Raw genomic sequence first — 26,003 nt, forward strand, 5'->3', positions numbered from 1 at the left:
TGGGTCATTGGGGGCTGGGGTCGCTCAGGTTTGGGCGGTTCCGGCACTAGTTGGCTGGTGCTCGGCCGGTTTGCCTGTCTCCACCCCTACCCTGGAATGAAGGGGACTACCTCTTGGGTAAGGGGGCTGGTTGCCCCTCTGGGGTATCGGTACCTGGATCTGGTAGTATAGAGTAGGTATAGTGAGTTTGAGTGAGTGTACAACATCCACTGTTGTGTCTTTAACTTTGGTTGTGTGGGTGTGAGTATTTTTATGTTTAGGCATGAAGGTGGGAATCTGTGATTGTGAGTGGGTGCATCTGTTTTTGTGTCAGGTTGGGTCTTGGGCTGTTCCCTCTCCTGGATCAGCTCAGGTCCCCCATCAAATGTGGGGCCTATTTCCTTCAGCCACACCCTCTGTCAGTGGCTGGTGTCTCTGCCCGCTGGTGTACTGGTGGTTCCTGGTGACCGGGGCTGGATGCTTTGGTGTGTGCCGGATCACTCCCAGTGGCTGCTTACCAGGGCCTCGGCCCCCTGGCTCTGTCGGGGCTCTGCGTGGGAGGTGATGTAGCTCAGATCTCCTCTGTGTCTGTCTCAGGTCCAGGGGGGCAGGTCTGTGGCTCCTCACACTCACCATTGCATATTTTTAAGGAGAAACCTTATATACACAAGCGTGCTCCCACAGTGGTTTGGATTCAGGTGTTAACAGATACACATATGTTTAATATTGAGCAGTAGTTACCACTAAATACATCTTGCATTCATTAGTACCGTGCACTTTTATGTTTCTGCAGGTGTATAAGCAGTCTTCTAGGGTATCTTATATTCTCTTATCCTTCTTTCTCTCCTCTGTTCTTCTCTCTTTCTCTCCCTTTTTCCTTTTTGCTTGACCTCTCTCTCTTTCTTGCTTCTTGCTTCTTTTTCTTTTCCTTTTTGTTTCCGTTTCGGTCATGTCCATTACAATTAAAATAATCCCAAAGCAGTTGCTAATAAAGTTTTTTTATACATACAGTACTGTGCGAATGTTTTAGGCAGGTGTGAAAAAATGTAAATAAAGAATGCTTAAAAATTTGCTGAACAAATGAGCACAGCACAAGGCTCAGTGCCAATTTACCCCTTCCCCAATATAAAGCCTTAATTCATTCCTAGGTGTTGCCATTTTATTCATTTCCACTACCATTTTTTACCCCACAAACAGTTTTGTATTCATGTATTCCACTACCATTTTTTACCCTACAAACAGTTTTGTATTCATGTACTTACATTTTTGCATATCAGTATATTTCTCTTAGTAGTTAACTATTTATGATTAACTGTGTAAGTAAATATCATAAATACAGTGCCTTGCGAAAGTACTCGGCCCCCTTGAACTTTTCAGCCTCTTGCCACATTTCAGGCTTCAAACATAAAGATACTGAAACTATCTGTGTTGTTATGCTGCTATAGGCTTAGGCTGCTGGAGGACATAACGACCACTTTCACCCTCTTTACTACATTCTCACACTACTCTCCAATTTTGCATTATTTGCTGTTATTTCAGCGTTTAACTTTGTTCTCTCTATTCTCTTCCTAGAAGCTACACCTGGCCTGGCTCTGTGTCTACCAGTGACACCTTTCTGGAGAGGGGAATCGTCCAAGCTTCTGCTGGCAACCACTTAATGCTCACCTTCTACCGATGATCCACATAGCCCTGTCTTTCAGTGTTTAACCCGTTCTCTCTCCTAGACATGGCAATTGACTGAGCTTTTACTGTGACTAACTATGTGCTCTCTTTCAGACGCTAACCTTGAAAACTGGCTCAGAGTTTATCTGTTCTTTCTTTCTAGGTGAAACGACTAAAGGAGCTACATCCATTAACATTTACTTTTCCTTCCCATAGAAAGTACTTCTGGATCAGTGCTTCTTTGTTCTTTTTGTGTCTCTGCTCTGTTCTCTCAAACTCCCAGTCGGTCGTGGCAGATGGCCGCTCACACTGAGCCTGGTTCTGCTGGAGGTTTCATCCTGTTAATTCCCAAACTTTAAACATCCCAAGGAGCACTGTGCAAGCAACCATATTGAAGTGGAAGGAGTATCAGAACACTGCAAATCTACCAAGACCCGGACGTCCCTCTAAACTTTCATCTCGAACAAGGAGAAGACTGATCAGAGATGCAGCCAAGAGGCCCATGATCACTCTGGATGAACTGCAGAGATCTACAGCTGAGGTGGGAGAGTCTGTCCATAGGACAACAATCAGTGTTACACTGCACAAATCTGGCCTTTATGGAAGAGTGGCAAGAAGAAAGGCATTTCTCAAAGATATCCATAAAAAGTCCCATTTAAAGTTTGCCACAAGCCACCTGGGAGACACACCAAACATGTGGAAGAAGGTGCTCTGGTCAAATGAAACCAAAATCAGACTGTTTGGCCACAATGCAAAACGATATGTTTGGCATAAAAGCAACACAGCTCATCACCCTGAACACACCATTCCCACTGTCAAACATGGTGGTGGCAGCATCATAGTTTGGGCCTGCTTTTCGTCAGCAGGGACAGGGAAAATGGTCAAAATTGATGGGAAGATGGATGGGGCCAAATACAGGACAATTCTGGAAGAAAACCTGTTGGAGTCTGCAAGAGACCTGAGACTGGGACGGAGATTTATCTTCCAACAAGACAATGATCCAAAACATAAAGCCAAATCTACAATGGAATGGTTCACAAATAAACGTATCCAGGTGTTGGAATGGCCAACTCAAAGTCCAGACCTGAATCCAATCATGAATCTGTGGAAAGAGCTGAAGACTGCTGTTCACGAACGCTCTCCATCCAACCTCACTGAGCTCGAGCTGTTTTGGAAGGAAGAATGGGCAAGAATTTCAGTCTCTCGATGTGCAGAACTGATAGAGACATACCCCAAGCGACTTGCAGCTGTAATTGGAGCAAAGGGTGGCACTACAAAGTATTAACACAAGGGGGCCGAATAATATTGCACGCCCCACTTTTCTTTTTTTTATTTGTTAAAAAAGTTTGACACATCCAATAAATTCACGATTGTGTCCCACTTGTTGATTCTTCACAAAAAATTTAAATTTTATATCTTTATGTTTGAAGCCTGAAATGTGTCAAGAGGGGGCCGAGTACTTCCGCAAGGCACTGTATGTACAAATGTCACATATAACTTCATTTATTTATATATATGTAATTTTCTTGAGATCATATATCACACCCTATTTCCATTTATTGTAGTTCTAATTCCCATTTGAGACAGTTGTGTCTTACATATTATCACAAATTATGACCCCTAATCAAAAAAGGTAAATCTGATCTGAGCAACTTCCTGCAGGTAGATATTATTTATAGGTAGATTAAGAAAAATTACTTCATGGATGTTAAGAAACGACCAGTAGCAAGCAGCTCTTCCTTTCTACCCAAAAAATTCGGGTATATGACTAAAATACTAAAAGGTATGAAAAGGCAAATAGGGGAAATAACTGGCACCCACATAACAAACAGAAACTTATTTTTGGAAAAAACAGCAAAGAATAGTGGCATTGCAGTAGTTATTCAGGGCACACTGTGAGACACATGCCTTTCACCCATAATTGCATAATACATGACATAATATGTATTTCCATAATGCAGGGAGTGTCACTGAAATGCACACACGTGGCACGAAATTACCATTGTCATTTAACAAAAGATCAAACGTCAATGGTTACAAGTTCACAGGATGTCCTTTTCCAACCACAGCAGGATAGAGTGTTAGTCTGTCCAGCCTAAGGTTTGATCAAGTTTAAAATGTCTTAAAGAACGACTATGGTAGAAGGGCTTGTTATCTGAGACACAACAGCTTCTCAACGAGGAGAAGCAACAAGCACAGTCAGAGGTCGAACTTTTAGTCACGCTGTAGTTTTCAGCTGCTTCAGGCTTCCCTCAACATACTGATGTAGTTTCCAGAGCTCTTTCTTGGCAAAGCTGGAACACTCGGAAACAAACGTAATGGTCTGTGAATCATTCAACTGGTGAGTTTCCATTATGGTCCAGCACATTCTATAAGAAAACAACCTCCCTGACATAATTAATTTAGTGGGCTATTGGAGTTATTTTCGGTAATTATCATTGTCTCCAAGGACAACACATCCTCTGTGGATCCGAATGTGTGAATTTCTACCCAGTTTCAAAACAATGTACAAAATCCTGCAAACCTTGGGATAAAAAAGGGGGGTTGCAGCAGACAAAGGAGAATGTTGAAACTATGTGGCAGCCTCTCCAAAGTATTAACATATGGAATGCTCCTCAGAAATATGAAGAATATTTTCAGAAAATGGACACATTCCTCCAGAGTGAAGGCAGACATCTTTACTTGCATAACAATCCAACAATGCCTGTGCCTCTGTCTTTCTTATCTATCCCCTACTCTAGATACTGAGACACTGCATAGAATTTTTTGAAAATAACACAAGACGGCTCTGGTGTCTGACTGGAAATATGACTAAGATGAACAGGCATCCTTAGAATTTAGTATGTGACAGCGAGTGAGTTATTCCGCCCATCACCAAGGTCCCCATTCACTCACGGCCTGCGGTGTCAATAGACCCATAGAGCAGGAATGTATGAGTCGGCGAAATGACATGATCACAATTCCAAAAAATCACCAAAAATACAATACGTCTTACAATTTCCAGACAGTAACTGATATATTGCACTTTACAAAAACTTTCTATAAAATAAACAACCAATACTAGACAAAGAGATGGGTACAAACAGGGGATGACACATTAACCTTAAAACAACTGTTTTAGACTTTATCGGTGTAATAAAGTTTCACCGTTTGATATTTGTAAATAACAAATATTATGGTTCCAAAATATTACTATTTTTATGAAGTATAACAATATTTAATTGTGAAACCAAAGGAAGGGAGACAACATTGCAGGCTCGATATAGACCAACTAAAGACACTGAAATCTATTAATCTCCTCTGTCTTGTGGCACTTCAGCACGACACCATCCAGCATGGGTTAATAGGAAGCAACTACAGTGCCTTGCGAAAGTACTCGGCCCCCTTAAACTGGTCAACCTCTTGCCGCATTTCGGGCTTCAAACATAAAGATATAAAATTCAAATTTTTTGTGAAGAATCAACAGTGGGGCACAATCGTGAAGTGGAATGAAATTTATTGGATGTGTCAAACTTTTTTAAGAAATAAAAAACTGAAAAGTGGGCCGTGCAATATTATTCGGCCCCCTTGCATTAATACTTTGTAGCGCCACCCTTTGCTGCAATTACAGCTGCAAGTCGCTTGGGGTATGTCTCTATCAGTTCTGCACATCGAGAGACTGAAATTCTTGCCCATTCTTCCTTCCAAAACAGCTCGAGCTCAGTGAGGTTGGATGGAGAGCGTTCGTGAACAGCAGTCTTCAGCTCTTTCCAAAGATTCTCGATTGGATTCAGGTCTGGACTTTGACTTGGCCATTCCAACACCTGGATACGTTTATTTGTGAACCATTCCATTGTAGATTTGGCTTTATGTTTGGATCATTGTCTTGTTGGAAGATAAATCTCCGTCCCAGTCTCAGGTCTCTTGCAGATGCCAACAGGTTTTCTGCCAGAATGGTCCTGTATTTGGCCCCATCCATCTTCCCATCAATTTTGACCATCTTCCCTGTCCCAGCTGACAAAAAGCAGGCCCAAACCATGATGCTGCCACCACCATGTTTGACAGGAGGGATGGTGTGTTCAGGATGATGAGCTGTGTTGCTTTTACGCCAAACATATCATTTTGCATTGTGGCCAAACAGTTAGATTTTGGTTTCATCTGACCAGAGCACCTTCTTCCACATGTTTGGTGTGTCTCCCAGGTGGCTTGTGGCAAACTTTAAATGGGACTTTTTATGGATATCTTTGAGAAATGCCTTTCTTCTTGCCACTCTTCCATAAAGGCCAGATTTGTGCAGTGTATGACTGATTGTTGTCCTATGGACAGACTTTCCCACCTCAGCTGTAGATCTCTGCAGTTCATCCAGAGTGATCATGGGCCTCTTGGCTGCATCTCTGATCAGTCTTCTCCTTGTTTGAGATGAAAGTTTAGAGGGACGGCTGGGTCTTGGTAGATTTGCAGTGGTCTGATACTCCTTCCATTTCAATATGATTGCTTGCACAGTGCTCCTTGGGATGTTTAAAGTTTGGGAAATCTTTTTGTATCCAAATCCGGCTTTAAACTTCTCCACAACAGTATCTCGGACCTGCCTGGTGTGTTCCTTGGTCTTCATGATGCTCTCTGCACTTTGAACAGAACCCTGAGACTATCACAGAGCAGGTGCATTTATATGGAGACTTGATTACACACAGGTGGATTCTATTTATCATCATCAGTCATTTGGGACAACAGGGGGGTTCAAGGGGGCCGAATACTTTCACAAGGCACTGTATATGCATGAGGCACTAACCTGCCCTAGTTCTGGTGGGCTTTAAATTTCCCAACTAGCTGGTCACACAGACTATTTGTGACTACCTTGCTTAGCAACTCAGAGGTGTAAACAGGGGTGGGTTGACTACAACATCCCCATGTTGTTTTGGTCCTTTCAGAAAACACGCTGTAATGGCAAAACTTTTTCTAAAGTCTGGCGTCAATTGTTTTTTGGAACAGGTAAGCAATAAGTGGCACTCCTTTGCTTTCCACTGACCATGTTTGTCGCAGTTGGAATCATTTCCATACCGCCACATTGCTTTTTAATGAACTAGAAACTATAGGAACAGTATGGCAAATTATTTTAGTTGTTTTGAAACTGCACTTTACTTTAAACCAGTAACTTTCCCATGATTACAAATGAGCTTTAAAGTGTTTTCTTTCAGTCAACCAAAGACATATTTAAAAATATAATTCATTATTAGTTTAGGACAAAAAGAAATTCCTACAAACACAAAAAACATTGAAACATTAAACTCACTGTTTGACAGAACAATCGTAAACCACACTTTAAGTTTACATATTTTGCTCCGTGCCAAATAGAAGTCAAATTGCTGCTTATCTGTATTATCTGAAAATACACACCAGATTAAATGACTTCACTTGCCAGCAAAAATCTGATTATGTCAACTTCTTTATGACATCTTCATTAATCTATGCAACAATAAACTGAATATCATCCACATCAAAGGGATCAAAAGTGCACAATTTCCCTTACGTCCTCTGTGGCGATAAACAAAATCTTACCCACACAATCTGTTATTTTATCTGAATGCTGTGAGAGCGACTGGAAAGGGAACTATGTCTCTGAAGTTCCCTGTACTATGAAGTGTACCCACCCCTCTAATACAGCATCAGGGTGTTCACACCTGCAGGAGGAACCAAGACTTGAGTCAGTTTGTACTCTTTATTGTTTAGGCACGCCACACCTCCTTTTAGCCTCAAGGAGTTTATATTCATCTGAGATTTACAGACAAAACAAGATTTTTGAATTTTGGAGAGAGCTAAAGGAGAGGTCAAACTCTGCTGTAATGAAAGAAAACACTCCTGTCTCCAAACAGCAGTGCAGAAATAAGCTGAAGGGTTGTAAAAGCGTCAAGAGAGACATTCATTGACATCTCTTGTTTACACTCTGGGCGCAGTGCTCCTTGGATGTTTAATCATAAGGCTTATCAAGTAATACTATTTGATATACCCTTGACTACCAATAGGCTCAAGGTAATATCTGACTTCTTTTATGAAACACCCACAACAACACTTTATTGACAGTGTTTTTCCTTAAATTATGACTCTCATCAAATATTTGTTCTTTCTGAAAATGAATAAAAACACAGAAGACCATGTGACATTTGACAAAGACGGTCAGCTCAATCTGCCAATTTTTCACCAAATCAGCAAGTCAAAAACATTCAAACACATTGTGATCTATTTACCTTGAGTTTTGACTATTCATTGAATCTATCTAAGAGGATCCAATTTAAATAGAAAATCCCAAAGGAGCCCATTAGAAAAACCCTGCTTCCAAACTAAACTATGAAGCAATGGACTGAGCTGTTACTTATTTCCAGAGACATCTCCTACCTCCAGCAATCCTCTTGACTAGTTGGTGTCTGGCAATGATCCTGCCCAGCCTGTAGCCAGAGCGCCTATGGCAATGATCCATTCTAAGGTAGATATCCTGAGTTTCGGGGGTCATACTGCTCAGGCAGTCACTGCCTGTGGACTCTGGGAGCTCTCGAAACATAGCTGTATTTTACCCCAAACAAGCCCCTGGCGAGTGCCTGAAGCACAATCACCCACACACAACAGAAGACTTCATATACATGCGCAAAAAGCCTAAAGAGAGCTGAGAGGGACGGCTCAGTGGAACCCAGGGAGGAGGAGTACAAGTGTGTTGCAGGCCATGTGACCACAGTGAAGCCAATCGCAAGGAAGCAGGAAAAATATGGCCCACCTTTCTGAACTGAAGCCACTGTCTGTATGAAGGCTCAACAAACTCCCCCTGCTCTGGAGGGAAATATAAATACCACTGGAATGCCTATGAACTGAGTAAGGGAGAAGAAATGGATGATGTAGGGTGTGGGAGGGCTTACAAAAATAGTGGCTGTGAGACTTGCCCTGTGCTAGAACAACTTCTGTGCTGTTTGGGTGATGCTGGTGCCAAGATTACTGGGTGAGAGTGATACTTTAGAGAAAACTGTAAGAAAAGAGGAGGGGAGAAGTTGTCCTGCTGGTTAGGGAATGCTAATTTCTGACAGTGCCAGGAAGTTCTCATAGTAGGTCACCTCGAAGTGTCAACCATTCAGCAGAGGAAATAGATTTAGCCTGAATATACGCGTGACCTGGAGCTCTACTGATAAAAACCCTTTAATTCACAAAATGTTTCACTCTCATTCTTTATTACATATGATGTAATAATGAATTTAAACTCACAACTTGCAATGTTTTTCAATTTTGTGATGAGACAAATAGGTCAAGTAAATAATTTAAATTAAACTTTAAAAAAGCAGCAAAACAGAATACTGTCTTATAGACCCATTGAATGTTTATGTTAAATTTCCAAATATCCATGCATGCACACCTTACTGGTTGGTGAAAAACCAGGGTAGAAAATTGTGATATTATTGCTGAAAAAAAAGGGAAACAAATATTGCATGTAGATAGCATTGCTTTTCAAAAGTATTGTTATAAATAACTGTTTGATGTTGCTGGATCCATTCATAAATTCAAGGAATTGCTCAGAACATGCACTGTGTCCCAGTTTGTTACTCTATATTTCTAACCTGGACTTTACTTATACACAAGAGACTCCAAGCATGCAAGTTATCAGGCATTATAATTATTTTTCCTTTATTAGTATTTAGATTTATATTTCAGGAAAATACTTATACAAAAAAACTGTTATGCAATGGTTCAATCAATGGGTACCAAATACTTTGTTAATACAGGTATGAAATAACAGTCAGAGGAGATGAATCTGGGAGCATGGTTTGAGCATATCTGTAAACTAAGCTAAGCAATGACAAACAAAATTAAACAATACAATTTTTGTTTTAGCTTTATCTCATACTCAAAATTTGCTTAGTTTACAAATTGTTTCAGATTAATTAATTAACTTTGTATTTAAGAGTAGAAAAACATTGTGAAATACCTACACATCCAACGGACCACTCTTATGACTGTTCAAGCCTCAGCATACAAACCCGCCTATTTATTGCAAGCACGGCGCCATACATGTGAAAAGAGCACAAACGGGCAAGCCACCAAGTTAAACACAGCTTCTGTCTGTTCCTCTGCCTGGCTGGCAAAATCCACCCCAGCTTAGGCTCACAAAGACCACAATTCAGAAGCACACTTCAGAGCCGGCTGCACATTTCATAAACTTCTCCGGGGTTTAATGGCTCTCTCCACACCCTGGAGAGGAGCTGTATTAATAGGAGGCTGTTACACCTAAAAGAAGTCAGTGATGCTGAGAGTCTGTTCTGATGATTTCATCAAGTGGTGACTCATGTTTTGCTCACAAGTACCTGTGTTCATTCATGTAGTAAAATTACCGTTTAAGGCATCAGATCCATAAATAAGAGGTAGTGTGTGTGTAACAGCGTAAGCGCTATCAATCAGTCTCTGTTTTGGACTTCCTTCCTTGTCTAGACGATAAAATTTTCCAAGTGCACCACATGTATCCGATTACAGAATCATAATGAGTGAGATTAATGGTGACATCGTCTCTGTCTGCATTCAGATAGCTCAATTGGGATTCCGAAAGAGCTAAAAACTCTCTGTTGTGCTCAAAGATGCCCTTGTGTTTAACTCTGGACTGCATGCAATTATAGAAACGACTGTGGTCTGTCCTCAGAGGGAGCACTGTGACTCTGGCCCTTTTCAAACATGATGCAGCACGCCTCTGTCTGGGTCTCAGAGCTAAGTTGCCAAACAACATAGCAGCGGAAATATAAACCTGCATTGCAGAAACACAAACACATACCAAGGCTTTGTGATAAACCGGTAGGGCTAACATAGATGTTTTTATTGATCATCATAATGAGGACAGCAAATGAAGTTTAAGATGTTTCTTGGATTAAAACCGGGAAGAAAATAAATGCAGCCATCATGACATGGTCAATAATATAACTTGTAATGAATGCAGTTATTTAACTAATGCTTGTGTAGCCTTTGGAAACCTCCAGCTTATAATGCTCAGCGTCAGCCAGGTGTGATAACAGAGGGAGAAACTTCACTGTTTATCTTGAGGCCCACATGTGGGAGCAAAGGCAGCTGTGATGTGGTTTGATCCCTCAGGAGACACGTGTAATCTGCACTGAAAAGTCATGGTACCACTGTGGCTATGTTTCCGATGGTTAAATCTTAAAAATAACCTCAGTGTGACACAAAATGTGTCCTGAGACATCAGATGTCTGAATTCAGAGCTCAGGACCACGTTATGCATCAAACTTTAGTTAACATTTCTTCACCAGCTTGTTAATGATTTGTCTCTTAAAATTAACACATATCTTGGAACTGTAATTGACTTAGGATATTTGGAAATCTTATGATTTCATTAATACTTTTTAATTATAATATTCACAAAAGGAATATCCGATTGCAGAGTACAAATCACAGCAAAAGACAATAACTAAAAGTAAGTTGTAGCATTGCAGTGGCTCAGAAAGCTGACTTTTTACACAACGATACTTTCACTATTCTGACTAAGACTAGTGAAAAGGCCTTTATTGTGACATGAGTCACTGGTCAGTTACTGGGATCAGTTTATACCAAAGTGTTTCAAAACTGCAAGGTTTTATTAATACTATTCCTACAGCATTAAGTCTTTTAAGGAAATGCCAGAGAAAGTGTTGGAGTCACCAGAGGTTCCTCCAACAGTGTGATGCAAAGAAAAGCACAACACTGCCCCTCTCCCACCTGTTGCTGAGCACTGCTGGTGAGCTAGTCTACAAAAAGCTCCTGCAGTTTTCTTAAAAGAAACAAATTCAGCTGTTTGTCTGTTTCAAAAAGCATGGACAGTGATAGTGACAAACCTAATAGAGCACCAACAATGGGATTCATACCAGCTTGTTATACTTGTGTTACAATATAAGTAGCAAAACTGTAGAAGGTATAATATTCTTGAAGTACTTGAAAACCTCTACTAAATTTAAAGAGTGTTTTTATTCAGTATTTCTACTTAAGTCTATCTAATATAATTAAAAAAACAAGAAATATAAGGTATATGTTAAACATTTTTGTATTCAGTTTTGTGTTAACACAGGCATTTTCTAAACATGGTAAATTTACTAAAGGTTATCATACTGAGAGAATCACATACCAGTCCATGCCTATTCTGCAACATGGTTTTGGTTTTACAAAATAATAACAGAAATCACAACCTAATTAAATTAGATGGAGAACGTCCTGAAGCTGGAGCTCTACTCTAAATAGCATTTTCTCTTTTTCATTCTGCATCTCAAGCTGTGGTTTTATGGAGCTCTTTATCGGACTCTCTGAAGCAGCAGCCATCCATCAGTCCTCAGTTTTAAATTGGTCATCTTCTGTTAAAAAAAGTATTTCTTGACTGACCAAATTCATCTCCAATGAGCCAGAAATTTGCTGTCAGTGGTGTAAATGTGATCCAAATTCCATACACACCACATTTCTCCCTCTGATTTCACTAACATCTGCTTTGTAATAGAAGTCTTCGGCCACTTGTCTGCAGTACTTCATTTGCAAGCCAAGGCACTGTAAACCAACCAAAAATGATGTTAAATTATGCCATCCCTGGAAATGTTAAAAAAGAGAAATCTTCTCTGAGTTCACAAAAAATGTGTTTTATATGTGCCCTAATCGTATTCTTTCGTCATTCACTTTGAATACCTAATGATAAAAAGAAAGAAGATTAATGTTTTAAGTACCCCAACATCCCAGCTCTCAGTTGCTTTACCAGTGAGGTCCCTCAGTAGTGAGCACCACAGAGCCAAGTAAACGTCAGACTTCACACACAAATCACACAGCCTGGTGGGAAAGTTAAAACTCCCTAAGCAAATACAGCACACCATCAAGTTCTTATATCACATATAACATCTGGTCTCCATTAGTATGACTTCAGCCTGCCTGATGAAGACCGAGTGTTCTTTTGTAATTCATGTGACTTTCTCACATGATGTGTTGTGCTAGTGTGGTCAATTCACTGCATCTAATGGTAAAACTATGCAACTGCAGAAAAGGATATGCCATCAACCTTGTACCATCACTCCCAGCATTTGCCTCTAAATTATCTGTCTTTTTCATTTCAATTAAGGTTTGTCCCTTTAAGATGTAATCTTCAACACTGATTACATTTTTATTTTTCTGTTATTTTATTAAACATATTGCAGCCTATATGGATTTAGTATGCCTTTATAAAGGACTCTAAATGCTTCACTTTGCATTTATGTCCTACTGCATGCAGCTATAGGACCAAAAATGTCAGATTCTGCAAAAGTGATACTTGAAGGTGCGTCAATTGGGCTTTTCCTGGCCAATACAGATTTCAGGTTGTCTTTGTGGTCCAATCTGCAAATCCATATTTTTTATTATGAGGACTGTAAACACAAAAGAAAGGGCAGCAGGTCCTTCGATACAGGTAGTAATTTTGAATCTAATACAAATTAATAACAAGCTTACACATTTATTCATCAAAGCATATGTCCCTAATCTTCACAAAATTTTTGTAAACCAAATAAAGTCAGTCAGTCATTTTCTACCACTTCTTCCATAGTGGGTCGCAGGGAAGCTGGTGCTTATCTCCAGCAGTCTATGGGCAGGAGCCGGGATACACCCTGGACAGGTCACCAGTCCATTGCAGCTGGAGTGTATTAAAAAAATGACATGCTGTTTATTGTTTTATTTATAGACTAAAATGGTAAAGGTTTGTAGTTTTAATTCAAGTAATAAATAAGAAAAATGTGTAATGATTTTTCTTTCAGTATCTCACCTGCTGATCATCAATCTGAGCAGATCAGGGGGAAACTGCCCACTTCTGATCCCTGGATGGTTGATTATTGAATCTCTTGGTACTGGTTTGTATGGTTACTGGTTCTATTGCTATGTTGTGGCAAAATATACTTCAGTTGTATATATTTTTTTATTTAAAATATTTTTAAACACTTTAATAAAAAAAAACAAATCATGTACAAATAGATTTTTTTAACTGTATGGCCATATCTTGATTTTTTTTGTATTCATATATTTTGCAGGTTACATTTTTTCTATTGACAATACTGAGTTTACACAACATTTACTATTAATGTGCACTAACTACTGTATCTTTAAAAGATGGGTGACTGTTCCATTCTATAAAATTTTAAATAAACAATATGTTTGAAGATAGATGGAGTTTGTAAGGGTGATGGTGGGTGGGTTGGAGGGGCACAGATAGAGACTATTGTTACTGAGCAATGCTTTGCAGCCTTGTCCTCCTCATACCAAATATCTATTGTCCATTTCATTAGAATCATATTTCTAGAAAACAGTCTGAGTTGGTTTATTTGCAGTCAGGTGTTTACATAAATAAACAAAGCAGCTGAAGGTTAATTTGTTCCCTTTGTTCTCTCAGAGAGACACCGAGCAACATGGTATTTACTTTTGCAATGTACCCAAAGACAAGAACATATATTGAAAATTGAAACTGTACGACAAACAAAAGGAATTTAAATGTGCAAAATTTATGAATGCATGAGCTGTTAATGATATTGTTATTAAGTCTGTTTGAACACAAAGTAATCATTTGACACCACAAATATTAATTAGAGAAAAAATTATTTAGATTAATATTGCTAATTTTTAATTAGTGTAGTCTTGCTTTAGATTTCAGATGTTTAAAATGACTCACCACCGCCCCCTTGCGGCGTGAGTCAGTTCATTATCCTTTGTCGTGAAATTGTAACAAAGCAGCGCTACAAATATGGGCATGATTTTTTTCTGCACATAACGCTAGTAAATGACACTTTTTTAAGCACTAAAAAAACTCAAACGTTTGACCGTATATTCTAATATTTCCCTAAACCATAACAAACATGCAATGTGGCAGAACAGTTAGAATAGGCTATAACATGACCTGTGCTTATGCTGGTAATTGAGTAATGGACAAACTTCAGAAATATCAGGACAACAGCGGCAAATCAAACAAAGACAAAGTCATATCAGATTTTAGAAACAGTTTCTCCAAACTTCACGAATGTGACTGAAATATTCTAACATTTTATGAAAGGGGCGTTCACTAATTAAAACGGCTCTGCCGAGATAATATTATATATATACCCATGCATTTAGCCAGCTGTAGTGGGTTACAAGCTTAACTCCACTCATGTGCTTCGGCTCCAGAGTGCGCCTAAAGCGGGTTACTGACCTGCCAGTCTCCGCTCCCTAACGTTCTTCCAGAGTAAATCCCAGGCTTTGGACGTAGAGGTCCGCAGCTGCTCGCTGAATGACCGCCGGAGCTTCAACTTCGATGAATTTCTTTTAGAAGTCATCTCAAAACCTAAACTCTGACATAATAAAATCCGCTGGTTCCCGCACACAGCTTTTAAAAAAGTAAAAAAAAAAAAAAACACTTTGTCCCGGGATTAAGTTTCTTTTATCACATCACTGCTGGTATTCAAAATAGTTTTGCAAAAATAAAAAAAAATAGGCCTATATCTTCCTCTTACTCAATCGGAAATCAGTTTTAACAAATAATATTGAGAAAGTCACACTAAAGCACAGAGACAGGATTTCACACTGCCCACCAGATGTGCGTGTGTGTTCCTGGGTTTGTGTGTGCGGAGTGATTCATGCACTGACAACCGCGATGCCTTCAGGTACCGCAGAAATCATAGGGATTCCCAGTTCACCATATTACGATGGATTGCAAGGTATGTAGTGTCTTGTTAATACACAAGGAACAACACAGGATCCCATATCACTAAAGCATTTCTATGTAATATTTTACACAAATTATTGATTGCTCTATTCACAAACCAGATAGCTTTTTTCCAATTGTGTTGTACTTGTGACAATGACAATAAAGGATATTATTTTGTATTCTATTGCATTCTACTGTATTCTATTCATATTTTTGAAGAAATGCCTTAACTCTAACTTCTTAAAACAAGAACCAAGTCAGTAAATATCAAGTTTTTCAACATGTTGATATATCTTCAAACTGAGTTATACAGTAGGAGGGCTTGGACTTTTTTAATTTGTTGTTTTGTGTCATAAACAAACTGACTCAGCACTTTTGGCATTTCTTGATTGGCTGAAGGTTAAGGTGCAATTATCGTTTTATTTATTACTCAGAGGTTTACACTTTCATGTTTGAATTAGTGAAATTTAATAAAAACGTTCCCTGGAAGTACGAGTCAAAAATTGAAAAGTCCGTGGTTTCTCACCAACCCAGACCATGAAATCGAAAATGGCTGCCTTGTATATAAAACGTAATGTTAGCTGCAGTAAAAAACAAACAAACAAAATATATTTTTTGGACATTTGGCAATAACACAAATTCAGCTACATTTCAATATGCTATTGCATTTATATTGTTAAGCTTTTTTTCCCTAAAAAACAAAAACAAAAAATCATTTGAAAATAGGAATTTGTTGTAGGCCTAACTCATGTTATTTTGGTCTGATATTAAAAAGGTTTGATGATCTGAAACATTTAAGTGAGACAAAAAAGCAAAAACAATAACAATCGGCAGGGGAGCGAATACCTTATTTCCCAGAACCGCACATATACTATGAGACCTAACTAATCACAGACTACATGAAAGCTAAATTGCAAGAAATACATTTTCTATTGTCTACAAAGGTTAGTACTCTTCTTAATGTGAATACTATTTCAGATACTTAGGCTTAAGGTTGCTGAAAACGTAGCTTAATTAATATTATAGCAAAATACAGTATCAGTGCCTTACTGGAAGTAAATTTATTTTCATTTTCTATGCCATCTAGTAGCTCAAACCTCAGACTCAAAACAGAACTAAGTTTTACATAAAGTACTTGGAGGCATCACAAGTAACAAACCATTCAACACCACACTGCCATAAATACACACTAATGCTTGGCTGTCTTGAAACAATCTTAAACATTCAATATGGGAAATGCAGAGTCTTTGATGATCAACGATGCTTTTCCAAATATATAATTTGCCAAAATTCCTTATTTTTCATCCCTAACTGTTTGATATCTGTTGAGGGAAGTAATCCGTAATCATTTTTCTTTATATTCTGAAAGGGTTTTTAGGATCATTTGCTGCCATTATGTGTGACTATGGAATAATATTTTTGAGATTTTAACCTACTTTTGTTTTAGCATTATGCTTTATATTGCTTTAAAGATTGGTGGAAGTTCAGCGAGTTCTCTCCGGATAAGTAAGAATAAATCAACTCTTCAACAGGGGCACAGATTCAGGTTCAGGACCATTTACTTTTGTTATTACAAAAGCTTGCACCAGAAATCCTGAAACAAAAGAAGGCATTTGCTCATGCCTGAAGAATAAACATCATTTTTTCTTCTAAAAGCCAGCTGCTGTGGCTGCCTGCAGGACAACTGTTTCAATAATCGTTCTACCAGAATTATTTTAGGAATTTTCTGCTAATATTGTATGCCCATGTAGGTGGTGACCTGAAACTCGTGATATCATATCAGCTGAAAACATTCTGTGGGCACCAGCTAGAATTACTGTTATAATAGGTTTAATTCTATTTAAAACATATGGTGTGAGTGGGTGAGGATTGACAGTTTTTTCAGACAAACAAGCTAACTAGGCCAGTTTTCTGTGTCATTTCAATAAGAATAAAGGCGCATTTTGCCACTGAGAATGACAAATGATTAACAGCAGCAAATAAATGTAACATACTTGGAAATAACATCACCACTTTGTTTTGAGATCAAATTAAAAGATCTGTTAACAGGTTGTTTACAAAAAGAAGAACTGAGCTGATAAAGACAAGTTCTGCATGTACAGTAACTCAATTAGATAACAGTTCTAATTTTACTGGATCTGTCCTGAAAGCAGTTGTTCAGGGGTGGATGAGACCTGTCCCAAGATGGCTGAAGGCTACACTTACTCTAAGGCAGGGATGTCCAAAGTCACTCCTCAAAGACCAGTACCCTGCATGTTTTAGATCTTTCCCTGGTCCAACACACCTAAATCAAACAATGGTTCAATACCAGGCCTCTGATGAACTTGATGAGGAGGTAGTTCAACAATTCAAATCAGCTGTGTTAGAGCGGAGAAAAATCAGGACATTAAGCTCTCAAGGACTGCAGTTGGACACACCCAACTGGGAAACGACCAGGATGTGGGTCAGCTCCTGGTCTAGTCCTACTCTAATGCCCAGTCAGCTCAATTCAGGTAGTCTATAGCCATGGTTCTCAACTAGGAAAAGGTAGATTACTATCACCTGGTCAGAGTTCAGTCTCTGCCTCCAGCGTAAAAATTCAGGTGTCTTTGTTTACAAGGGGTGGCAGGATAGACGGATTGGGGTTTTGGCTGCTGTTATGTGGGTTTTGCTCAAGTCTGCTGTGGTAAAGAAAGAGCTGAGGTAAAAATCGAAGATGTAATTTTATTGGCTTGTCTATGTTCCAGCTCTCACCTACGGTCATAAGATATGGATCATAACTGAAAGAACCAGATACTGGACACAAGCAGATGAAATTAGACTTTTCTGTGGTGTGGCTAGGCTCAGCCTTTGAGAAAAAAGTGAGGAACTTCATCATTTGGTGGGAAGCTCGGAGTAGAGCCGCTTCTTCTCCATGTTTACCTTCTGGGCATGAAACACATTGGGATCCCCCGAAATGAGCTGGAGAGTGTTGCAGCTTAGATAAATCTTTGGGTTTCCTTTTATGGACACAGTACCTCTGTTACCTGATTAGAGGAAAGTAGATGGATGGATAATCTCAAAGCATAGAGGTCTGCATGTTTTTCTCATGAAGCAATGCTTTAAAATTTGCTCAATCACAGTAAAATAATTACAATGTTCTCAGTGTAATTCCTGTTTAGCTGGATCCAAGTGATTCTGTCACAGATAGTCACAAGTTAACCAGAACAATGAGTAATGACCAGAGACCATGGAGCAGTACACACACACCCACACACACACACACACACACACACTTCTCCAGAGACCTTAGTTCATTTTTGTCAGGGTCTTTTCATTAAAGCTTGCAGTTGGAGGGTAAGTCAAAACACAGAATGTCAGCAAAAAAGTTTGTCACTTTTAGAATACATTAAGGATCATAAATAATTTCCTAACTATTATTAAAAATAATAAAGATATGATAATTTTTTTTCCATACTGAGTCCCTCAAACAATCATCATATCATTTATACATCATCGTGCTAAAGTAACTTTGGATATCCTGTAGAATGAGAAGGGTTGAAAACAGGATACAAAAGTTGAAGACAATTTCATGTTACAAACAGGGCATCAATCAAGGTGAGAATAGAAAACAAAACAGAAAGAAAAATACCATCTCTGTCATCCCAATGTGTGAAAGTGACAAGAAAACACAGCAGTGAGGTTTTGACCGCCTCCAATATGAATCACCAAAGAGCCTGTCACTGTGCTGTTCCAACTGCAAAATTAATATCTTGTAGAATAAAGGTGAACCTTATCAGGTTGAAGATCACATTAGCCAGACAATGCCCCAGCCTCTAGAGCAGTCTTTGGCAGTTGAAGCAGCAGCAGATGCAAGGGAAGGAAACATCAGTTAGCTTGGGAATGTTTTCCCTTCACTGACTCACTCTTTTGTTTGTTTTGGCCAGTTGGCTTCAAGAAAGAAGCACTCTTACCCTGAAAAACTGAACATTCTCTGGATCATTTTTCATCTGCTCTTTCTCATCTCTACCCCCTGCCCCAGCTTTGACTAACAGAAACAGATAAACAGATATTTGCTGCACAATTTATCTACATTGCAGAGTTTCTAAGTGTGTTGCCTCCATCCATGTCTGATGACTGATGTGAAATGCTTGTCCTGTGGCTGCTGGGGGAAAATCCCAGACGTGAGAAAACTGATTTCTCCTCTATGAATGGGTCATGCTGTTGGCCAGGAGGTCTTACAACAGGCCCCCTTGAAACATCTGGGAGATTGCACTTCCCAGCCTAATGGAAACAAGGACTGAGGGAACCAGGAGGCGGAGAGATCTCCTCTCCACCTCTGTCCCGGTCCCTGAGGGCTCATCGTATGCATGTGCTATAAATTTCCTGACCATATATTCCCAATTCGAGTTCGTTTTTCCAGAGGAGCCACACATGTGGTATATATCTGGCTTTAGGTTGTATGGTTTGGAAAGGAGGAGTTGACTTTGGTTCCAATGCATTAAGGTGGCCACTAATTCTGTTTTCTTAGTGGGACGTCAATTAAAACGTCATAGTTTTTTTCCTTTAGTATGAGCTAGAATCATTCATTTCCAAAATGGAGATCAATTATGTACAATCCTTTTTTTCCAAAATTCTGATTAATTATGAACAGCAGATCTGTCATTTATGGTGAGATTTCTGACATGACTTCTGTTAAAATGAATTAAAATAAGGAAGAAAAAAAACTTGAGGACCCTACACAAGCTTTAAAGTCTGCAGAGGTCAACATTTGTATAAGGTGGCTTGAACCATGCAAAACTGGCATGATAATGGTATATATGGTCATTGTTTAATTGTATGACAAAGCATGTAATGCTGTCAGTTCTAAATCTATTAAGGTTGCAATGCCCACAAAACATGCATGGGTAACATTTAAACCACTGTACCGCACCTGGTTTCTGTTAGAGTAACAAGCATTTAATCACAGAGGTACATTTCACTCACTCTGTTTTTTCTGTTTTCTTATTCTCACAGATGTAAAATGTACTACTGTTAATTGCCTTTAGGTCTTTTTAAAGTGGCTTTAGCCATCATATTTCATAATAAACTGACTCCTATCATCTTTCTAAGAATGCGCAGCATACATCAAGGTTCATTTAAGCTCCACAGCAATCACCAAAAAACAAAACTGACAGGATAACTGTGAATAAATAGTTTATGATATTCTAAGGGATGACATAAGACAATATAAAGCAAGTTCAAACAATTCCCAGAGAGAAAATAAAGTAGTGTCTGACCAAAAATAAAAAAACAACTACAGCTGTTTAAACTTAAATTTATGTATGAACTTAGAGTCTTCTCTCCAGTGGAAACTCCCTTCTGTGTTCCACAAATTTTCCTCTAAAGGACTGAAATGTTTCATGGCAAATGCTATTTTTTGCCTTTCATATGCCATTTATGAACATTTTGTGGCAATATTGGCTTATAAAGTTGCTAAAGAATGTATTGTGCATTATGTGCTTTATAAAAAGATAATCAATGGAAATATTTACATAGGGAGCAGATGTTATTTTAATCCATACATTGGGTCATATTAATTTCTATGACAGTATCTGCTCAGTATTCTGTGTGGTAGATGTGATTTTGAGTATTTCTTATTGTTTTAAAGTTTGTCTGTTTTAAAATGTTTATCCCTGGGCATTATCATATCAGCAAAATCCTGATATTCAAGACACAGCAGTCTACATTTTCACTGAGCTAACAGATATTTTCCTGCTTGGTGGTGCTTTTTGTTAAATAGACCTTAGACTCTTTTGTAAGATGAGAATCATATACCCCGAATTTTGATGGAGTTCCAAGAGTGGAAATCTGCAGAAATATGGGAGATTGATAGAAGATAGTACAATACAGCTGTACATGCTCTCATCGACAACAGCCTGCCAAGACATCAGTGTGCAAGGATGAAGACTAGAACTGTTTGCATTTATCTCTGTCTTTTTTTGCCTTGGCTTTTTTGCTCCTAAGGGTTCTGGCAAGAACACAGTGTGACTTCTTATATAGAGCGTGACATCACTAATCATGCAGCCAGTAGGTACTGTTTTGTGACCTTTTTAGTACTCCAGAGGTATTTCTATTGTTCTGTTCCGTTTGTCTTCTTGGTGACTGTAGAGATGTAACAATCCATTCAGCTCATTAGATAATACACAATATTGCGTTAACAAGAAAAGAACAAGAAAAGACTTTTAGGTATTAGGTATTTTAGGTATTTTAACTTTCATGGCATTACTGTATTTTTTTGTATATTAAATTATTAACTGACCAATTATAAATGAATTTGTAATGATTTATTAGTGCTCCCAAATTTTTAAATCATAATTAGCCAAATTAATCAGAAAGTAAGTGATTGTGGCAGTTTCCCGCAAGCATCCAGGATCCCGAGGCGAGGTAAGCTTTTGCATAGTGTAGTGTGAGAGTAGTAGTGTTGTTAATGTGTATTTCCTGCAATATCTGAGCCAACTTGCTGTTGCACAGCATGTGTGCAAAATACTTGATGGGTGAGAGCAGGGCGCTCAGGTGGCCGAATTTTTTAACATGTCCAAAAATCTTTGGGAACCCGGTTATATAGTAATCAAATTATGTATACTATGTTGTTAAAAGAATAGGAGGGTGATGCAGAGCATCATTTTCCAATGGCATCATGTCTTCATTTGCCATTGAAACAAAAGGTAGATATGTAATAGTATATGAATCTTCAGTTCGTTGTCTTCAAAAATACAGTAAATGTAAAAGAAAAATATTGAAATGTTCTTTTTTGTGTTTTAACTTATCTCAAAGTGTATTTTAAATGTTCTATACAGTGTAAAATATTACAGTTCAATTTTGGTCAGTCTAAGAGTTTTAGATTTTCAGCTAGAGGTGATCAAGTGCCATGCAGATTAAAACAATTTGTAACATACCTTTTACTTTCGCACCACCAGGAAGCTCCAAAGCAGAAGGTAACTTCAGTTGGATAGCGGTTAACAATTAGAATGGTATTCTCCTACAAATTGTTTGTGTCTTGTCTGTCTGTTTTGTTAATATCTTTTTTTCTACCAAATACCCAAAATGCTGCCACAATAATAATTAAAAAGGGGCGGAGGCTTTTTTTTGTCAGGATTTTATTCACTGACCCTTCCAACCCAGCAGGTCACCTCAAGAATTATTTACTTTCTTATTTTAAATGTCTTAATCATCATCATACAGTGTGATGAGCTTAACATACTTGCCTAATTATCTAGGTCTCACAATAATAGTTTACACTTAACTCACCTGAAAAGCTGTATGGCGTTTTGAAGACAGACTTTACTGTAATGAAAAATATTGTGGTGTCTTAATATCACATAATCTTAACCAGAGATTGTTGGTAAACCCCTACATTTCTTTATTTGAGAGGCTGGGGAGGCTGGGGACTCGGGGTTGGACTCTTTCATCACCCAGGCTGAAGTCACTGAGGTGCTTAAGAAGCTCCGCGGTGGCAAGGCTTCGGGGGTGGATGAGATCCGCTGTGAGTACCTCAAATCTCTGGATGTTGTTGGGCTGTCATGGTTGACACGCCTCTTCAACATTGCGTGGCGGTCTGGGACAGTGCTTCTGGACTGGCAGACTGGGGTGGTGGTCCCCGTTCATAAGAAGGGGGACCGGAGGGTGTGTTCCAACTACAGGGGAATCACACTCCTCAGCCTCCCTGGTAAGACCTATGCCAGGGTATTGGAGAGGAGAGTCCGGCCGATAGTCGAACCTCGGCTTCAGGAGGAGCAGTGTGGTTTTCCTCCCGGCCGTGGGACACTGGACCAGCTCTATACCCTCTACAGGGTACTCGAAGGTTCATGGGAGTTTGCCCAACCGGTTCACATGTGTTTTGTGGACCTGGAGAAGGCATTCGACTGTGTCCCTCATGATGCCCTGTGGGGGGTGCTCCAGGAGTATGGAATTGGGGGCCCTTTATTAGGGGCCATCTGTACGAGCGGAGCAGGAGTTTCAGACCTGTTCCCGGTGCATGTTGGCATCCGGCAGGGCTGCCCTTTGTCACCGGTCCTGTTCATAACTTTTATCGACAGGATTTCTAGACGCAGCCAAGGGCCGGAGGGGGTCTGGTTTGGGGACCAATGGATTTCGTCTCTGCTTTTTGCAGATGACGTGGTCCTGCTGGCCCCCTCTAGCCAAGACCTACAGCATGCGCTGTGGCGGTTCATAATTTTGGCAAGGACATTTTAACATGAAAATGGGGTGAGAACCAATGTTTGCCCTGTAAAGTCTGTATTATTTCAGCATGTCAGCCTAATAAAACCAACTAATCTATTTCTATTTTAAACAGAACCTTAATCCTTCAGCATACGTCTGTTTATAATCTAAGCCACAGATAAGCCTAAAGAATACAGGAAGCCTGATCTGCTTCTGCCTGTCATTGTGCTTTGATTATTGAGCCAAATTGTTTAATCAGGTTTGAAACCACAAGAAAGCTGCACCGGTACACTGCCCCAGGACAGAAACTCTTTAAAATACCATGCTCTGTTTTTTTTTTTTTTGTTATCTGGGCACAGGTGAAAGCCCACAGCTATGTAAAACTCCGGTAGCATGCTCACATGCTGCCTTGCTTCACTGCAGAAAGACAGACCTCGGTGTGAGCTGTTTCACGCGCTCTGTCAACCTGAGGATGAAGAGGTTGGGGCTAGTGGCCTAGATTTGAAGTAGACCTTTTGCCTCCCTACAACATCTGGAATCCTTGCAGTTTCTGTGTGAAACCTGTGAGGCTACTGAAAGAGCTGTTGGAGTAAACCAAACCTGAGGAAATATGCTTGGCTTAAGTCAGTAAAGTAAGTAAACTGTATTTGTATAGCACCACACAAATATACCACTAATCAAACAAAATTAATTTAAAAATACCCAAAAATGGCAGAGGGGCACACATGAGAGTATATAATTAAAAAAAAAACCTTCCTAAAAGCTTGTCTGAATAAAAAGGTTCAGCTTCCTTTGCATTGACTCATGTGTTTGTGTGCTTCTGTAAAGGTAAGCACTGAATGAGGACAAAAATGTATTTCAGCAGCACTAGCAGAAAAAACATAAAGTCTTCAAGCTGCATTTAGTGTTAAGATTTTAGTTCATACTTTTATGGTTGATATTGTTTAACAATGCTAGTCAGAACTGGAGCAGAAATGACGTCTTTCTGAATGTTCCTGGGATTTTAGTGTTTTAAACTACAGTTTTTTTCTCAAGCAGTCATTTGTTGCTCTGGTGAATTGCAAACTAAGATTATGATTATTTAAAGCAAATATTTATTAAAATAAATAAAAAAATAATTTATCTATTGCACTTGAAAAAGTACTGCACTGCCTTGAAACATGACATTTCCCTTAGACCATGTTGGTTTGATTTTTAAACCGAGTTAGAAATCTAAAAGAAGTCACAGTAAAACAACTATTTTCAATCAAAATAGAAAATAAAATGCAGACAATTTTGTATTTATCCCCCACTCTGAGGCTAAGTAGTGGTGACTTTGCACCTATGTGATTCATTTATAGTCTGGACACCAAGGGAGCTAGCCTGCCTCCAGCTGAGATGGGACCGCTGCACAGGGCTGCAGCCACCTGTGCAGCTTTTAACTTTGATCATGGAAATTAATAACTACCATGAGCTAGAAGCTCAAACGCAATTGAAAAGGAGAAACTGTAAAATGATTATATATTCCTCTGAATTAAGTTGACCAGTGGGCTGTTTGTTGTCCAGTGTCAAAATAAGGTGAGATCTTTCCATGTAATCCATGCAACATTTAGTAACAGCTCACAGTTAACTCCATAAAAATTACAATAAATACCCTTATGTGTAATCCATGCAATGATTATTAAAATACACAGTTGAAGCAGTAGAGAATGAAAACAAGCATATTCTTATATTCTGGGACTGAGAGACTGGAGGGGTCTGTGTGGAGCCACATATTATCTGTCTTATCTTTTGCAGAAATATAAACAAGTATCCAAAGAAATTATGAATGATGATTTTCCATTCTTTTACAAGTATTAAATGAAATTAGTAATCTTTGATTATCAAGTTAAAAGATGTATGATTGAGATATGGTTAAGAACTGATAATTAAAGTAAAGAATCAGCTTTATGTGAAAGAGATATAATGTTAATCAGTTGTGATGTATGATTAAAAAGAATGAAGTGATGTTTTTGTAACTGTGTTTTAAAGTAAATGCAGAAAGCTGAGAATGGAATGTGTAATACTGTGTAAAGTTTAAGACTGAGCAGATTAGGGAGAGAACTGTAAGATGACTAGGAGTGACGAAAGCCAGCTGCATGCTGACAGCGAATCTTTTGAAGACCAGCGCAAGGAAGGGAGGATGAGTCTACAGCCAGATGCTATTACGGCATCTCCAGGGCCGAAAAACAGAACCAGAAAGTCACGATGACCATGACTAAGTATTGAGCAATAACTGAGAAGCTGAGCAGAGTAGGTTGCGCAATAACTGAGAAGCTGAGCAGAGTAGGTTTCGCAATAACTGAGAAGCCAAAGGGCTGACTGGTGAAAGTATCGGCGCTATAAAGGCAATGCTGAAGGAGGGAACTGCGGTTGTTTCCTCGCAGAAGACCAGCGAACAAGATCGGACGGAGAAAAGAAGCTCAGATGGAAAAGGAACAGAGACACAGCCCAGCTGATCGACTGCATTAAAAAGAGGATCAACCCGTGGACCCAGAAAGGACTGTGCCTCAAGATTAAG

The 26,003-nt window shown here is 39.1% G+C and overlaps 1 protein-coding gene across 3 annotated transcripts in view; it reads right to left on the bottom strand.

The window, feature by feature from the left end:
• stard13b (StAR-related lipid transfer (START) domain containing 13b) overlaps positions 1–26,003 on the bottom strand; it is an 84,664-nt gene that overhangs the window by 30,631 nt on the left and 28,030 nt on the right. Inside the window, exon 1 of one of the 3 annotated variants that reach the window (XM_047391557.1) lies at positions 14,810–15,192. The exons of 1 other annotated variant lie outside the window; for it this stretch is intronic. In XM_047391557.1, coding sequence (XP_047247513.1) covers positions 14,810–14,933 — 124 coding nt within the window. In that variant the 5' untranslated portion in view covers positions 14,934–15,192. Of the gene's footprint in view, positions 1–8,010; positions 8,224–14,809; positions 15,193–26,003 lie in introns of those variants that run through there. One more of the 3 variants, XM_047391556.1, reaches the window with a different exon arrangement.

This window comes from Girardinichthys multiradiatus, chromosome 18 (assembly GCF_021462225.1).
Source record: "Girardinichthys multiradiatus isolate DD_20200921_A chromosome 18, DD_fGirMul_XY1, whole genome shotgun sequence".
Lineage (NCBI taxonomy): Eukaryota > Metazoa > Chordata > Actinopteri > Cyprinodontiformes > Goodeidae > Girardinichthys > Girardinichthys multiradiatus.